Here is a 19,183-nt window from a genome sequence, read left to right as displayed (position 1 = left end):
AGTATAAATTAAGCTTAAGCGACTAAAATGTAAATAGGGGACGAAAGAACAAGAGGGGAGGCCCAGAGAAAATACCACATAATACAAACGCGCGCCCCTCCTCTCCCATCAGAGAATCAAAGGCAGAAATAGAGGAAAGCAATGAAAGGGCGAGAAAGAGAGATGATTATAGTTAATTACTGCCTGCTGGCTGTGGCGTCCGCATTCAAAGAAAGTGACTATAACCATAGACTGTAGAGCACATTTAGAAAGACAGACAGCCGGGTATGTATATAATGGCTTTGAAATATAGAGGGTTTACTATAAGAGTGTTATGTTATGACAGACAGGTGAGAACGTGAGAATGTCTTTCAAATGATGAAAATAATATATTGCCTTTTGGGATGACTGAAATGAATGAATGTTATGCAGTAGATTCAACTTACCATATTCAAAACTTACATCTCACAACCAACTAGTCCCCATTATTTCTTTTAACCTTTGCCTGCTGAAGAAATGAACTACACTGTATGTATCATCACATCACTGAATGCACAGGACAAATTCCACATTGACATGTGCTGTCCTAGTGCAATAGGCCTATATCTCTTTACTGACAAATTGGAGACATTTGAGTGTGCATACATTACATTAATCTCTATTTGGCGTGTCACCTAGGGGCCGAGCCAAGCCTTCTAGAAGAGGGTCTGTCTGTGCGTGTGTCTGCGTTAATCATGCAAACTACTGGACCGTTCAGCGCCACATTTCTTGCACACATTGCCTGTTAGGCCAAGGAAGTAAATCCCCATTTTTATAAATATTGCCAATATCTGTAGTCTTGTGTGTGTGTGAACCCTGTCTTTATTCTAAGCAATGAGAAAAATACAAAAATAAACTTCTAACTGGACTTATGCAATATGGAGATGATCTTTTGTAGGCCACAGTTAATTTCCCTTTCTGATTGATTGATTGATTGACTGATTGATTGAATACTTTATTAACAGTTAACAAAAAGTACAGAAGTACAGTTATACAATAATGCTAAAAGGATAACGTAAAAAGCCATGAGGGCTTGTTTCCATTGTGGTCCTGTGTATTGTTTCCCTTGTGGTCCTGTGTATTGTTTCCATTTCGGTCGTTTATCACCCTATTTGCCACCATCTTGCTCATTTGGACAAAGCTAGTGTTAATCTGCTGACTAGCCTATACCTGTACCTTTAAAATCTTTGTGACTTTTAGTAATTAGTTATTTTACTTAAGTATAAATGTGAATAACATTGTTGCTAATTTCTATGCTAAATATTTTTTTCTATATTAAATATTTTTTTTTTATTTTTTTTTCTTGTAAATACAAGTCAAGGCAAAGCAAACAGTATTTACAGCTGTAAATTATAAATAAATGTGCATATCTTAATAGATAGAATGTGCCATCTATCTGTCTGTCTGTCTGTCTGTCTGTCTGTCTGTCTGTCTGTCTGTCTGTCTGTCTGCCTGCCTGCCTGCCTGCCTGCCTGCCTGCCTGTCTGCCTGTCTGTCTCATCCTACCGATTTGACTCGTCACACCTGAGCTATACCACTACGTCACAAAGTCACGTGGGGCTAGCCAATCACATTCGATGATGTACTCGAGGTTTTCAAGTCAGGGGCGTGGCTACTAGTACGGACAGTGCGCTGATTGGCCCTTATGTGTAATTGTTGTGGACCCAGTGGTGCCACACACTCTATTGCTACCACCTGATCCATGATTTTTCACCTGGAGGGAAAACGTCCGCTGACAGACAGATGGACCATGTCATGCCTCATGGTTTAAAAAGCGAGCCTTGTGGTACGGATGGCGCAGCCCGGTGCCATCACCAGTAAGATAAGGATGGCAAGTAAGAAATAACGAGAGAAGTAGCACGCAATTATAGCCCATTTCAGAACTTGGAGAGTTTGAGGGAGTGATTTGAGTAGGTTACTTACTGTACATAGAAGTTGCCGTTATTGGTACAAACAACTACAACTAATACTCGAATCGAGGATTTGACTAGTTATCTCGGTGGCTCACCTGGTAGCAACGCTTTACTAGTTACCTCAACTTAAGTACGACTTAGCAAACGGTTGACTCTATACGTAACTTTAAATCACAGGCTTATCGAAGAAAGTCGCCATTGTTGAGCGTGAAGCGAAATATTTGTGCATCATTAAAAAAAAAAGCCCTGTGCGCAATCTCTCGTACACGTATGCTACGTGTGCCCCCGTGCGCGCAATTACGCACGGCCTCTCCCTCCCTCCCTCCCTCTTTCCTCCTTCCCCCTGCATGGTCCCTCAATCATTCACACACACTCTCTCTCTCTCCACATACACACACACACGCTATCTCACATTTGGTGGGAGAAAGTAAAGAGGGCGAGAGAGAGAAAGAGAGAGAGTGATTTCAGCCAGGGTCTCTCTCTGCTCTCTCCGCTTTAGGCACCACTCATCCCCTCTGACTCAATGGGGCTCTAGCACTAAGGGGTTCAAAGCGTTAAATAAAACATATTTATTCACCCCATAACCCCATTTCTTTTAGTATTTAAAGTTTTGTAAATATAACATAGGTATAGGTAATTTATTAAAGAAGGGAGCGTCCGTGAGGAGAGAGGTAACCACGTCTCCAGAGGCGTGCCTTTTTTCTTTTTGTGCCTCTCAGAAGGTTCGGTGAGTCGGATCCTTCTGTGAGAGGAGGATAGCCTCCACCGTTACCTCCGTTTACTGTCAGTTATGGATATGCCAGTTTGCTTTCGGAAGAAGCGGAGGCCTTGGAGCATGGCGGACTTTTCATCCTTCGCCCTGGTAACAGTTGCGCTCGCCCTGTGCCAAGCTGCCGTGGCCAGTGCAGGTAAGATGATGGCTTTGTCTTCTTCTTGTTAACCTTTTGTTAATGATTCATGCAACAAGATGTCCATCTTAAATATATATTTTTGTTGTTGTTGTTGTTCTAAACATAACAAATCCCTACATAGATGCTTATCTTTGACTTTGGGTCTACATACTGTGCGCTCTTTACGCACATTCCAAAAGCTGCAGCTTGGCATTATTTCGGCCACAGGGGACGCTTAGAAGTTAATGTGACCGTGATGACAGTGGAAACGTTATTGCTAATTAAGAAAATAACAAACTGCCCTTTCAATTATTATTATTTTTGCCGATATTTTGTCTCTTTGGCCTGTGTTATATCGTCAACTCCCGAGAGGCCAACATGTGATTGGAGCCAAGCCTATTGACAGGTGTCATGATATCCCCCAGTGGTTGGCCCAACAGCTCAGCTATTCCAGGAATTCAGTTATACATTTGAGCATTTTTAAATAGTTCTGGACAATATGCATTCACATGTGATCATAGAAAGATGGATTTATACGGTTATGTTAACCAGCCAAACACTCATATTTACACAGATGCCTAGGCTACTTCGTTTCTAGGATGGAACGGTGCACGAGAGGCTCTGCAACATGCCCTCACATTTATCATTCTCTCATGCAGCTTCGTTTTAGCTTTTAAGTCCGATATCATTGCTTTTTTTTTACCGTCGTTTTCAACTGATTTGACAGACCATAGCTAATCCACCAGTTGTATGCAATAAAGTAGCTATTGATGGCTCTTGAGGGACACTTGCTGTTTACCAGTGTAGCCTGTGGCCCCCGCCCCTCCCCGGCCCGCCACCAGTTCTGAGCAGAGTTTTGGGTAATATCATGGCATGTAGGATGTGACAATGATTAATGATTTTTTTTCAAGTTTTTTTTTCTTTTTTAAACACAGAAATGACTGTGGATGCCTTATGTAGTTGCATGAACACACACGTTTCAATTCTTCTAACCTTTTATTTTTTTTACTTTAAATACTCGAAGTTGGCAAACAATTCAACTGATTTCGTCACTTTTATATGGTTTAATGAAGGCCTACTTTCAAAATCCAAAGAACATTGACAGTTTTTTATTTTCTATTATAGGCCTACATACCCTATTCAGTTTTTATTTGTTTTAAAGTAAATTTGCACAACTATTTCCCATCAACTTGTAGCGACCTACAGTATAGGAGGCTATTTATTGAATATGAACAGTCTGTGACTGTGCATGCACATTCATTGCCTGACCACTAGTCGTCTTCGTCTGGTTATTTATAGGCTACCCCTGAGTGTCGTGTGAGGAGTACAGTTATATATCTTCTATATTTGCTGTTATAGCCTACTCATTCAATCAATTGTATAGTAATAGTTTGGCAAAAGCCTATGACGAATGAATAATTTTGTTCCAAAATGAGATAGTAGACCATTCACTTTTCCATTTAATTCGTTTGAATATTAAAATAATTTCATCGAAAATTATTACATCTTTGAGGATAGTTGCCAACTTCGGTTCTTTCATAACTTTGCAGCGCATCATGAAAGTTAGACTCCCCCCTGCAAAAAAAAAAACAGCTTTCAAAATTGGAAATTAAAACGAATGAATGCCTTGTTCGATTTGGTTAACTGATTCAGGCCTACAATATTTGCCTTATTATATTTTAGAACACATAGGATATACAAATATTATGTTTATTTGACTTAGACTAGAATTTAGATGCCATTCATTGTCTATTCAAGTGTTTTTTTAAGTGCGTTTCTGATGGTTAATTATAATAATTTGTCGCATTCTTGTTATGTTCTTTGGCTCCAGCAACATATTTAGATCTCAGGAGGTGATTGTACGTTCCCGTGTGTATTTTGGAAACGGAAGCCTTTTTTTTTCTTTTACCTTTTCTATGAATAGGTTATTATACAGTCAGTGGGAGCGCGCCGCGCGCACCAGAGCTGAGCGCGTCGGTCGCAGTAGAGCGCATGGCAAGGCGCTTGACTTGAGTGAATGCGTTTAGTGTCTCCTTTCCTCGTCTATGCGCGCTTTGTATACACTTCATGTTTGTCTATATATGTGTGTGTATGTGTGTGTGTGTGTGTGTGTGTGTAGCTATGGATTTTTGTTCCCACCTGTTAAGGGTGTGGAAATGTATGCAGCATGAGTGTGAATGCGCCTCTGTTACCATCCAGCACCTTGACGAAGATCTGAAATGATTAGAAATGGCGTGCACTTGCAATAAGGTGCTCGTTTTTACCAAAATTTTCAGCCCATGTAGCTTTCGATAAAATCACAGTTATTATGTGTGAGCGCACAAAGTAGGCCTATGCTCCAGTTTTCCTCTGGAAGCTGCTGTGTTCCTGCGCACAGATAGGCTACAGGCATGCGCGTGAAAGCATCCAGTTTGTCTTCTCATAACCTCTCTCTCTGCAGGCAGTGAGTTAGTTGGGTCGTTTTCACACAGTACTGGATAGCAATCATGGCCCTTTGACTTGAGTGTAAACTATAAAGCACCCCACCCAGCTAGTGAAAGACCGATTTAGAGAAAACGGTGGCCGCTTCAGAAAAATGCCCGCCTGTCCCCTTTTTTTCCCCTTCCTTTTAAATGTTTATTCTCTTTTGCCTGGGAAAATGAGACGACCAGAGAGGTGGCCCCTGTGCAGCCACCACGGCACATGAAAAGAGTGGTGGAAAGGGCCATGAAAGCAGGGTTTTGTTGCGATGAGGAGAAAATAGGGGCAATATTTTCTTGACATGGATGTTCCCCAACCTCATTTTCAAAGCAGAGTTCTTCTCAAAGGCCAGTCTGTCTCACTTCAGCTTAACATAACATACCCTCTCCCCACACTTACACCCTCCCTCCTGCCTCTCTCTCTCTCTCTCTCTCTCTCTCTCTCTCTCTCTCTCTCTCTCTCTCTCTCTCTCTCTCTCTCTCTCTTCCTTTGGGGTAGTGAATGGGTCTTCTATGTGGATCAGGCCAGCTCAGGCAGCTGTAGCCGCTGCACAGCATACCTGTGACTTTGCGTAAGTGTGTGGACATTTCTGTCAACTCTGGTGGGTCACATCATGTGATGCAGGCCACTGATGGGTGTCTGGTATCCCTTTGATTTCTTCTCCTCTCCTCCTCGGCCGTTCCAGTGGCACTTTGGGCCTACACTGAATACATTCACATCCTCACTCTCATAAATTCTCTGTTTCACTATCTTTGTTGTTTCTCTCCATTTCTTTGCTTCATCTCTCTCTCTCTCTGTTTAACCTCATCTGTCTGTCTCACACTGTCTCTCCTCTCATTCTCATCTCCTTCTCTCATGCCCCCCCCAACCCTAACCCTCTTCACTTTGGTGTCATACATACGCTAAATAATAGAATTCAACTCATTTACCTGTGTTTAATCCTAGCATAGTCTCTCTGTCTCTGCACAATAAAGCCACATTATGTTAAAGCTGCAAACCAAATGGAGAGAGGTAATTGAGATAATTTGAACCCTAGTCTTATGGTTAACAAACATCTACCACTCATTCAAGAGGAAATCCTCCCTTGGCCAGGGAAGATATACAGTATATTGGGCTTGAGAGCTTCAGGCGGCGCTATACTATACTATACCAGTGCGTGGCTCGCCTAACACCAGAGTCTACATTTCTCAACGGAAGTTTAGGGAGTTTAGGGAGACCACTGCACTGCAGATGTGCTAGTACCATACACATTGGTTAAAACCACATAGTCATTAAAATAATTCCGGAAGGCAGCTTTAATTTTATGCTGAGTTAAAATAACACTGGATTGTAGTGTGTGAATAGCATCCCCAAGTCAGGTTTTTCAAAAAAGCTCAGTGTTTACACATATACAGTAGATCCATACTATATAGACAACCCCTCTTACTCACAATAGAGAAACCCACAGGCCACCAGGGTGCTTACGGGTTGCTGTCAACGTGTTAGCCTTGCTGACAGTCTATGTTCAGCATTTAAAGGTCATTCTTACCATTATTGTCTGTGGACAGCAGGGGCAGACTAATGTGCACATTGACATGACTAATGAGCTGGCAGAATAACCACGTGCACAGCACACATACACAGATGTGTATGTGTGCATGCATTCATTTGTGCGTGTGTGGTGCAGAGTTTTCAGTGTGTAACCATACCAGTGTAAACTGCTGGTCAACGTGGCCACTGGCAGGCACTTTACAATGAGCATGATAGGACTAGACATGAACTCTACACTCACCAGTGCCGCCTAACCATGAAAGTACAATACAAACTGTCTTATCTTATCTTATCTTATCTTATCTTATCTTATCTTATCTTATCTTATCTTATCTTATCTTATCACCCCATCCTGTCTCACTGGCATAGACCACAGGTGTACATTTACATGTTTGAGTTTAAAGCCACATTCTGATTATAGGGTTGAAATACACTCACATATGACCGGTGGCCAAACTTGTATCATACTGTAGATGCTAAAGCGCTTCATTTATCCGTCATGCACCAGGGGGTGATATGAGGTCCCCTCAACCCATCAACATTCCCTCATAGCATTAAATCCCCATCGCAGACGAAACCACAAGCACCACCGATGCAAAGGAACCTCAAGAACCACATGGCTAGACTGACAAGCAACCTCATCCCTCTTTGCCACAGCCGCTCTGGTTTGTGTGACCGTGTGTTAAGAGTGTGGAGAAAGATCTTCCCGTCTTAGAAGAAGATAGCTCTGCCAGAGGGATAGAGAGAGGAGAGCGTGCCAACTTTATAATGACAGAGTGTCTGTATGGAATTCTATTCCAAGTCGCTGTTATTTAGCTGCTAGGAGGCCAGTGGAGGTGGGTGTGGGAGGCCAGATGTGTGCTGCCTGCAACATGCATGCATAATGTACAGTACAGGCAGCGCATCTCTTTTACAGACCTCACAGTCTAGCCATAGCAGCCCAGGGTCAGAAGACAGCACGTGCCAATACTGTAATACTAGGTTCATCTCAGCTTTCCCCCAGAGCCAGCTGGGTGGGGTTGGCCACACAAGAGACACAGAAAGTTTAAACGACCAAAGTATTTGAAAGACATTTCACACTAATGTCATTAACAACAGGTGATGCTATTTTGTGCCAATAGCCTGAATTAATGAGGAACACAAATCAGAATTGCTTTAACCGCTTCGTTGTCTACTAGGTCCCCTCCTTTTTCCCTCTACACCAAAAGTCTTGGCAAAGAACAGCTATCTACTGTAGCTTGTAGATCTGCTATTTTTCACCCCAGAATAGGGACGCCATAGGGTTCATGTGATTATAATTACTGCTCTTAATGTACAGGAATTCGACTAGGTTTCACAGACACACATTACGGATAATAATGCGCTGCAAGGCATATGATCAACTATATATCACTCTACATAAAGCATTCAGTAGTAAAGTAGCGTATTCAAGCAGGATGGGGGTAGAAATGTATTAGTGAATACACCTATTTTTTCATCACCATGTCTAAATTAGTGCCTGATTACATTAAAACCAGCAGTACACAAGGACCCTAGTTTAAAAAAAAAATACACCAGCAATACTGTACAGACATCACATTTCAAAGCAGCAGGTCTTCAACATCTCCTCAGGCTGTAAAGTATGACCATAAAGATGTCAAACGGTTTCTGAGGTGGGGATTTCCATGCTAAGAAACATTTACAACCGTAGCTTCTTGTTTTGTTTCTTGCTTTCACACACCTCATATCGCATTTGGTCACTTGCTAGACTTTTAAATGAGTAGTAGTAGTCTTTCTGTATAGTCTAGAAAGACTTACAATAAGAGAGTATAGGCAGGAGGTTCGGTGCCTTGCTCAAAGACATTTTGACAGGGGTCATGGCTTTCCTCGACTCTAGCTTTTCAATAATGGTGTTCTAGATGTCATTTATTTATAGATGGAGATTTCTCCTATATTTCCTGAGATATTTTTATGTCCTGAATCACTTAGAGCAGGGGTCTTCAACGTTTTCAGGCCAAGGACCCCCTAGCTGAGAGAGAGATGAAGCAGGGACCCCTCTATATTGTATAAAAATTGTGTTTTTTTGTTTACTTGGTCTGCTCTTTTTTCCCTCTACACCAAACACCTCTTTGCCAAAAAATAGCCGATCTACAAGCTCACAACGCCTCACGCTGCGAGGCGTTGTGAGCTTGATCTGCTATTTTTTGGCTAAAGTTCTCCTCAGAAAAGGGATGCTAGGGTTCAAGTGGTTAAGGTAAAAAAAAAAAATCCTATCACACAAAGATCTGGCGGACCCCCTGTAGTAACTCTGAGGACCCCCTAGGGGTCCCGGACCCCCTGTTGAAGACCCCTGACTTAGAGGCCTAGAGGGGGCCTGTCGATGACAGTTGAGCCACTCCCCTCCCCTGCTTGAGCCACATTTACCTCAGATGGCCGGAGATTCAATCTCCCCCCTCTCCATTGCAAAAGAATGTAAAAAGTATAGTGTGTGTGTCTGTGCTAAGTCACGGAGCAGAGGTGGGACCAATTGTGTTTGTATAAAGTATTAACCTCTGGCAGCCTGCGGGCTAAGTACAGTCATATACCCCTGTGGTGAAGAGTTACTATTTGCCTCAGACACTTTATTTGACTTAAGGACGGGTTTCCCAGTGTGTCTCGTTGGCTCAGCTGGCCGGTATACCCTCCCACACAGGCTGCTCTGTGACATCATGGGTGTTAACCCCACCCGTAACCTGTGGTGCGTGTCATCCCCTGTCTGTCCCCAGTCTGTTTCCTGTCACCACCGCCGTCCCACCACACACAAAGGCTTTAGATAGATGATCCGTTTCATATCATTATAACTTTTCACACGGTTTTGGTGGGTCACTGTATGACTTGTTGCCTTTTTTTCCCAGTGACATCAGAGGCCTCCTCCATCCATATTTACTTAGATCCCTCTGTTTCTGAGGTCATATAGAGAGGCCTTGCAGTGCCAGTGGTCAGCCTTTGTGGCACCAAATCATATACACAATATACACATACACATATGAATACAATCATATATTGTAATTAAATATATATCAAATAAAACAATTGACCCACAAGGGTCCATCTTTACACTTAAATTAACACTCCAGAATACTTTGTAGGGTCAAATGGGACGGCAGTATAGAGTTTATGGGAAATGAGTTCATGCAAAAGGTGAATGGGAAACTCACAGTACCTACTGTACTGTACTGTCCATCCCTTTGAGCAAAGCACTAATCGCTATAGCGGGCAGCAGTTCCAGACTGTGTGGTTGCACTGGGCAGCGCCCAGGTGTGAGTGGGTGTAACTGGGTGTGAAGCAGGACATTGCAGTCAAAGGGCATCTGTGCTCCGCCATGGAAGTACTGAGTGTACCCACTAGTTAAGCCCCCCCATGTGTTCCTACACAGTAACTCTTAACTCTATAAATGTAACCAAATGCACCCTTACGGGTCCATTTGGTTACATGTGTAGACTCTCAAGAGTTACAGATGGATGAATTACAGTACAGTATCCACCCTCAGCCTCCCATGTCCTCATATAGAAACCGCACACCATTCCAGGCCATTACACGCTGGCAATGCCACCGTGGCACAGACCCAGACTGGCACGGTACCACATAGAACACAGCATTGTGAATCACTCTGGCACGGCACACGTTGGCAGCAGTGGCGCGTCCCATGCACCGAAAGGGAACGCTGTATAGAGAGAAAACCCACATAAGACGGCCCAGCAGTGCTCTGACCGTCAATGACAGAGTGGTTTAGAGACGCGACCGGCCTCCAGAACCACACGAAACCCTACTGTGCCGGTGGGCTCAGTTCCCGCTGGGCGTTAGCTTCTCTACATGTACTGTATACCGAGTGCTGTCTCAGCTATCTCAGCTATTTCAGTTACAGTGTATTGTAGCTGTTCATCTTCATGAAAGATGAACCACAACATTAGGATTAGATTACACACCCCATGAAGCCTTGAAATGATGCTAATGTCTCCGGTAGGAGACTCCACAAGTCTCCTACCGGAGACTCCACCGGTCATCAAATTATTGGCTTAGGAATGGAAAAAAATCTCCTTGAATTCAAGGCTTCATGGGGTGTATAATTGATAGAAAATAAACCTTTTTTTGGGTGAACTACTCCTTTAAGTAGCCTCCAGTGAGAGCTACAGACTGGGATCAACTACTACTAGAGAGTAAAATCCAGCTGTTCAATTAACGCTGAAAGTGTAAAGTTTACCCGGTAACATTAACTTTGCTGTGCAGTGCTGTGGTCCAGTAGGCGTTTAAGACCTTCATTAAAACATATATATAGCACTGAGCAGACACTGTATGGTACACAGCAGGGTTTCTCAACCAGAGGGTGGGGACTTAAAAGTGGGTCGGCTGACTTCCTAGCAGGGTCACAGACAAGGAGCAATCTCCAATGTGCAAATTGTGCATGCTTTGCATTTGCTTGCATTTCCACTGTTGACATGTAGGTTTGCCTACCATTTTGTTCTTGATGTTGCTAAATATATTTAGCCAAGATCTCACTGTCATCATTATATGTTATCATTATATTTTTTTCAGTCATGCACGTCCTGTTGAACAACTACATCCATAGTATGTGACTACAATAGGCTTGTATAATGAGTGGCATTTCTCTGCACATTCCCATAATTTTCAGTCTCAGTAGAAATGCATGGAACCAACATGAATCCATCAGGTTTTCCTCTAGCATCCTAACCAAGTTTATCGATAGGCTCTCCCTTTAGTTGAACTTCACAATACACACACAACGGGTACGTCAGACCCTGTGTATTGGTACATATTTTGTATCCATAGCTTTCCGCAGTTTAAAATTGACATGATGATCTCCACCACATTAGCAGGTGCAGCTGTATTTCATTCCAAATCCACATAAATGCGTTCCGTTTCAAAAAGCCTCTATTTGTTTTACAGCGTGGGTAGCTATGATGGATTTTCTGTCTGTGTAGATCTACTTACATTACCGGGCATTATAAATAAATCGTAACTATAGAGTGTGATGCTGGAAATTACAACTTGCAGTGAGCACTGCGCATACAAGCACCCGCCTAGCCATCATGGTCAGCTGGCAGACTGGAGAGAGATGGCCAAACAGAGGCACAGAACCAGTAATTGAGGATAAACTTGGTTTTGTTTTGTCGTGCATTCGTTTTCATCCTGAATAGCTTTAGAGGTCTTTGATGTTCTTCTCATTCGTCTTTCTGTTTTTGTTTTGTGTTATTTTTTCACATATTCTTGCCTGCATCGCACATCGCTCTCTCTCACATCCTGTCTTCCAAAGTCTCTCTTCCTTTTTTCGTGGAAAAAGTCTATTCTCCTTGCAGGGTGAAGCATAAGGTTTTATTCAGACATCCACAACAGCAGAAAAAGTGAGCGCATCACAGCGGAACAAATGGGCACAGCTCAGCCTCCCGCCCGGCTCCACCTAGAGAACTCCAACACTCTCCTCTCTGTTCTGTGTCCTCCTCAGTTCTCTCCCTATCCCCCAGAAAGCAACCTCAAAGACCTCTCATAGTGTTCCTCCTCACACACAGAGGCGGAGGGCTGCTATTCTTGCGTTAGTAAGCCGCCATTAAATTGTAATATTCTATTATGTAAACCAGAACATTACACTAATGGACAGGTCAGGGACAGGGCATAGGAAGAAACGGACAGCTGTCCCCGCACGACCAGCAGCAGTTTCTGGTCCTGTTACTGGAGTCTGTTACTGGCCTAGGTTAAGTGGAGGGACATTTGTTTGACATTAAATGTCTTATTTTCATATTAACCACTTAAAACCTATATGTTTCACTGACTGGGGTCCTCCAGGGGTCTGCACTTGCACCCCTTCTTTTTTTTTTAAATCTCTACCCCAAATCTCTTCACTGAAAATAGCCGATCTACAAGCTCACAACGTTATGAGCTTCTAGAACTAGATACCTAGAAACCTATTATTGTACTAGATGCCTAATGTACTACTTTGCCCATGTAACTTTTACTGCTGTAGTGTCTCTGGGGCCTGAATTTCCCCGGCGGGATCAATAAAGGTATCTATCTATCTGCTATTTTCGCCAATATTTGCTTATCATGACAACCTGCCCAGAATAAGGACGCCGGGGTTCATGTGGTTATGGGTCATATTCAAATTTTGTTATCACACCTTCTCTTTCTCCCTTCCGCATCCTATTGCCACCATCACTGCCACACTGTAAAATCCTGAGTGTAAATGTATCTCAGAGATTGTAGAAAAAGCACCCACAAGGGGCCATGCACCAACTCATTTGCCTGAGTCTTAACAGGCGACTCAGCCCCCCCCCCCCCTTACCGTGTGTGTAACAATGTCCGTGTTGTGTAAAGGTGAGAGTTGAGGGGTCGTGGTGTCAGCTGGAGTGTGTGTCCGGTATTTGGCACCGTTGTATTGGAACGCCGGTGGGAAAGAAGAAAGGATAGAAAGCAAACACACACACACACACACACACACACACACACACACACGCACACACACACACACACACACACACACACACGCACACGCACACGCACACACACACACACACACACACACACACACACACACACACACACACACACACACAGGGCACACAGAGCACACAGAGCACCCAAAGTACACAGGGTAAGGGTGTCTAATGGCTCCAAGTCCAGGGGTCATCCAGGGAAATGAGGGGTGGCCACAGGGGTGACGTGAGAATCACTGTAGCAGGATCACTACTGGACTTGATTAATGTTGGACCGACACTAACAAAAGACTGCAGTGATGGTCCCAGGCATAGACTATGGCATGTGTGCGTATGCCTGTGCATGTGCGTGTGAGAGAGCATTCATGTACACACAGTAAAATCATCACGGGTCCATTTGGTTTCATTTGTACATTCTCAGAGTTAGAATTTTAAATTAACAATGAGGACTGTCCTGTGTATCTTGAAATAGATACAGTAAATACATGTGTAGTGTGTGTATGTGTGTGCGTGAGCGCGCGTGCATGCGCGTGAGCGTGCGAGTGTGTGTGCACGTGCGTGTATGTGTGTCTAGTCCTGTACCTGCTATAATTGATGTGTTTATCCAGATGCCAGAGCTCTGTAGCTCCAGCGAGTGTGATGTGAACAGGCTCATGCTGTTTACCCAGCCAGTGTTTAGACAGCGGGAGCTGTTTGTGGCTCCATGTTTGTCTGTGGTCCGCTAAGACGTTATACAGCCTCTCTGCATGCTTGAGGCCGAGATGTATGGACACACTGTGGTTCACTGTAGACAGAGGCACTGGTCAGCAGCATTTGGCATTGTTTGTCTGTTGAGGGCGTGTGTGTCTATTTCTGTGTCCCAATATGTGGTCAGCCATGTGTGTGTTTCTCACGTTGTGCTGTACGCCGCGCGCACATATAGGATTCAGCCATGTGACACGTGTGTGACACGCAATAATGTGTTTGTCCTATAAGTTTGAATGTTTGAACCTTTAAAAGTTTAAAAGCTTATTAGTTTGTTTGTACTTACTGATTTGTTCTCAATGTACTGTAGTATGTACATATGGACATATGTGTTCTATTGTTTTTGTATTTTCTCCTGTATTCTTAGTTACTTGTTTTTATTATTGTTTGTATTATGTTTTAAAGCTCAGGACTCTTGAACCAGCTCATGTGGCCTTGTGGATAGAGTGTCTGCCCTGAGATTGTGATGTTGGGGTTCAATTCCCTGGCCTGGTCATACCAATGACTATAAAATGGGATCCAATGCCTTCCTGCTTGGCACTCAGCATCAAGGGTTGATTGGGGGGGTTGATTGTGACATGCTAGCGTCATGTCCAGGAGGTGTATTTGTACATCATGGCTGGGGTATTTTCACACTACAGACACAGGAGATAGGCTCCTGCCCAGCTATAGGCCACATGGCTCGGCAAGGCTTACTTATTGCTCTTGGCTAAAAGATGAGTGTGTGTGCGTGTGTGTGTGCGTGCGTTTGTGCCGTGCCGTGCCTGCCTGCGTGCGTGCGAGCGTGAGGGACACATGTCTTTGAAGGCTTGAAAATGGCTCTGGTGGTCTCAATGGTCCCATCTGTCTGTCAACAACTGAACTATAGCTACTCCATCTAGTGGTGGCTGAGGAGAACAGCAGTAATTGAAAACATCAATTAAGGTTCAAATCGGTCGTTAATAGATTAGATTATTCACCTGGGGGTCGGCAGTAACGTCCAGGATCTTTTTGTATCTCATAGTTGCTAACACAAGGGTGTATGAGTTTAGGATTGCCCCCCCAACTCGTACAGTAACGCCCTGCTTCTGGGGGACACCACTAAGCAGAACTGTATGCCTTGCTCAAGGGCACACTGGGTGGTAATAGTGAGGAATGGGTGAAGGTCTTTTAGCCTCACACGCATGCTGGTCTTCCCTGGCACCTCCTTTTCAGGGCAACAGTGTAATTGGCTGGTGTTTATATATCAAAGGACAACGCCCATCTGTAAGCAATTAAGGTAAGGAAAAAATACAGATGGAGAAAGAGAGGGGGGACACAGAGAGAGAGAGAGAGAGAGAGAGAGAGAGAGAGAGAGAGAGAGAGAGAGAGAGAGAGAGAGAGAGAGAGAGAGAGAGAGAGAGAGAGAGAGAGAGAGAGAGAGAGAAAGAGAGAGAGAGAGGAGAGACTACAGAGTGCAAAGAGAGGGAGCTTGTACCGTGCGGCGATGTTATCTTTGCGGGTGTGTTTTGTCGTATTTCTGTGGTTCTTCTTTCTTCTGCCGGGGGCCTCTGAGGCAGGAAGGGCCCGGTCAGCGTATGTGGGCCAGCCAGGCAGAGAGCTGGGGAACAGAGGGGTACATTGTATTGGGGGTGGGGGGGACCCCATGTATGCAATCTGATCCAGGACCCCCCTCCCACCCCTCGTTGCCACCACTGTTTACTGTCATACAACTGGCTGTTCTTATAGCCACTGTGTGTCTGTCCAGAGTAGACCTCCCTACTTCTCTCTACCTCTCTCTATAAACCTCTGTCTCGCTCTCCATCTCTCTCTCTATTCATACTGGCATCTCCTTCAATTTCACACCTCTTTACAACCTCCCTTTGACCCCCCCCAACACACACACACACACACACACACACACACACACACACACACACACACACACACACACACACACACACACACACACACACACACACACACACACACACACACACACACACACACACACACACACACACCTCTCTCTCTCTTTCTCAGTCTCTCACCTGGCTGTCTGTACCTTTCCTCTTTTTCTCTGCCTCACTATTTCTGGACATCTCCTCTCTCTCTCTCTCTTCTTTCTCTCTTCTCTCTCTCGAGTCTTTCTATTACTTTATGTTTTGATCTCACATTATTTCGGTCTCTGTTTCCTTCTGTTAGCATTCCCGGCCCCCGAGGAACTGTTTGAAGTCGCTTCCTGTTTTGGAAAGTCAGCGTAGCATTATGTTATCATTCATGCTCTCCTTCGCCATCTCTCTCTCTCTTATTCTCCTCTCCTCTCCTCTCTGCTCCCCGCATCGTTCTCTCCTCTACCAGTCTCTCCATCTCCTCTTTCCCAATGTTCCCAATTACTTCATTTCCCCCTTCACCCTCTTGCCCTTTACTTGTCTTCATTACACCCCCCCCCCCCCCCCCCCCCCTACACACACACACACACACACACACACACACACACACACACACACGCTCAACTTCTCCCCTTCACTTCCTTCTTTGTCACAGTATGACGTTAATGGCCGATGGTCGAGTGTCTCTGAGTCAACATTAACGCGCCATTTGTGCCCTCCACATAAATATTGCTGTCTGCTGGGCTGCCCGCCCAACTGTTAACACTGGGCGTCACCTAAACACGTGGACCGCCGTTTGAGCACGGGCCCATTTACATTGTGTTGTGAATAACTGACGCTTTCTTTGTAAATGCTGGAGTGGCCCAGACTGAACCTTTGACCTGGCCAGTCCGCTATGCGGATATGGGACAGTCACTCTCTAAGCACCCAGGCAACCCTGGCACCTTCTGCGTGAGGGAAACCACACCATTGCCGAAGGGAAGCCATAACAATGCATCGCTTCACTTATTGCTTACAGTAGAACGCAATAAAGAAAGCAAGCAATAAAAGCAAAAAAAAAAGTATTGCATATTAGAAAGAAGTTATGAATGCACGGTAGTCATTCCTAGAGGTGTTAAACATAATATTGTCTGAATACTTTGAGGGCTTTGAGCCACTTGTACTTAATTGAAATATTATATATATACTGACCTTACCTTTTGGGGTCTCTGAGTTCATGAAACACTGATGTGGAATTATATTTAGTTATGGTACACTATACAACCCTGAGTCTTAATTCTTCTATCTATCACCTATAATCTATCCATCTATAATTTGAGAAAACTCTCCTTCCTGTCATCCTCATCCATTTTCTCCTCAGTGGGTTGGAAAATCACTCTGAACTTGCATTATGTGCATTGACCAGTGGCATATGCAGAGACTGACAGAGCAGATTGTTCACTTTTCCCATATCTAATCTGATTATTAGCATTTTTTGCCATCTCTGCATAGTCGGGGCGACAGGCTTTGGATCGGATTTGTGGTTATTGGTTGTTTGTTGGTTGTCAGGGTGACATCACGACCAATTGGTGGACAGGCTCTGGGGTCTCTCAGGAATCAGGAAGAAAAGTGAATGTTTTGGCGCAGACGTACCAACATTCTAAATCCTTTCTTATGCTTCTTTAAATAACCCTTGACCTGTCTCATGCTGCATTGTCAGTCTTTATCTTGTGTTTTTCCAGCCACTCCCCACAGCCATCTCGTTAGCCAATCATCTTGTTTTCCCTTATAATTCTGGTCCTGCCCACTCCAGCTGTACCTCTGTTTGTTTGTGTTTGATGTTAGCCTCTTCATGCTGAGCTGTAGCTTCTGTTTGTAGAAATAAACATGGATTAAATCTCCTGAACCTGTGTGTTCAGTACAGTGGATACAGCAGTGCTGTTTTCTAACTAAACTAATATAGGGTGAGTGCAATCAAAAAGTGCTGTAAACAAATAATTGTTGATAATCACTCTACTTAAAGTTTTTGTATTGTGCTTTACCAGTATGCAAAGCCCATGCAGTCATAATCCCATAATCCCCTCCATAAATCTCTTGCTTATTATAGAACCTGGAAATTATAGCTTGTTAAATGTGGCTTGTAAATGAAAAATGACTAAACTTAGTAATTTCATAAGCTCCATTACAGCAGATCTGGGTTGGAGTCCTGTCACCACCACCCTGGCCTTTTACCATGGCTGTGTTTGACTGCCACCACAAGTTTATTATAACAAGTGCCAGAGTGTGTGCCTATAAATAAGCTTTAATGGGGTGCTAACAGCAGAAAGAGCCATTAGTTAGACCCACCCCAAACACAGAACGGTTGAGACGAGACCAGTTCAAGAGGAGTGTCATGCTGCACAATTCCTTAAACTGGGTCTGCTTGTAATTTGAAAAACATTTAATGTTTTAAAGAAAAATATCATATACCGTAGTCATTTTAAAGAATATAAATACTTATGGTAGCTCTCACTCAATATCCTCCACAGTCCACTATGACAAGATCAATCTTCTATCTAGGCAAGAGCTAAGAGCTGAATTTCTGCCTTACTTTGCCTTGTTGTGGAGATCTCAATGCTTTTTTTGTAAATGCACCTCTAATCATTGTAATGCCATAACCTCTCCCCCAGCTGACCACTGAACACCCATCAAGGTTTTGGATGAAAGTACAGTATGTTTTACGTTGACATTCAATCTTAGGCCATATTTATCCCTAACCAAATAACATGGCTTTGTGTCCTTAAAGTCTTGGGGAAATGTTGCCCTGGTTCGTACTGTACGTGACTCTTTTTCAAATAGCTAGCTTTCATTTCAGCTGGTATTTTAGGCCCAAGTTCTAGAACTCCATGAATAACAAATCAATCAGCAGTTTAATGGCTGACCTCTAGTACTCAGAGGTTCATTTGTCAGTTGATACTGTAGCTCAGGGCTAAGTTGTAAAACTCTTCATGTTCTGTTCATTGGTGAGTGGGTACGCAGTAAAATCGAGTGTTAATTAAATTAACACTCAGAATTTGCACTGTATCAGCATGTTGTTCACATAAATCAGGGCTTCTAGATAGGGAAGTGAAATTGCTGTGACGCTGTTGTGCAAACAAACAACATACGACAACATGAGTTGAATTTAATTTAAATGAAAATCAGCTCACACCGCCCTACGCTCCCCTCAGCTGACAGCAGACCTATTATTGTAGAGTGTCGTCTAGTGATCTGCTCCTGGGCCTATAGACAGTGAATGGAACCCCTAACCCTGGCAGTGTTCTACTCACTGAGCGGTTTCTCAGTCCAGACTGTGG

At 43.7% G+C, this 19,183-nt stretch overlaps 2 protein-coding genes across 10 annotated transcripts in view; one reads left to right on the top strand and one right to left on the bottom strand.

The window, feature by feature from the left end:
- LOC311062080 (zinc fingers and homeoboxes protein 2-like) overlaps positions 1-19,183 on the bottom strand; it is a 518,056-nt gene that overhangs the window by 71,853 nt on the left and 427,020 nt on the right. The gene's annotated exons all lie outside the window — the stretch shown is intronic.
- col11a2 (collagen, type XI, alpha 2) overlaps positions 2,329-19,183 on the top strand; it is a 78,860-nt gene continuing 62,005 nt past the window's right edge. For all 9 annotated transcript variants that reach the window (XM_084080850.1, XM_084080849.1, XM_084080848.1 and 6 more), the window contains exon 1: positions 2,329-2,839. In XM_084080850.1, the coding sequence (XP_083936976.1) occupies positions 2,722-2,839 (118 nt within the window). In that variant the 5' untranslated portion in view covers positions 2,329-2,721. The remainder of the gene's footprint in view (positions 2,840-19,183) is intronic.

The sequence above is a fragment of the Gymnoscopelus microlampas genome (genome assembly GCF_963454915.1).
Source record: "Gymnoscopelus microlampas genome assembly, chromosome: 15".
In the NCBI taxonomy this organism is placed as follows: Eukaryota; Metazoa; Chordata; class Actinopteri; order Myctophiformes; family Myctophidae; genus Gymnoscopelus; species Gymnoscopelus microlampas.
Note: the sequence above shows the minus strand (reverse complement) of the source record. Positions and strands in the feature narration are given on the sequence as shown.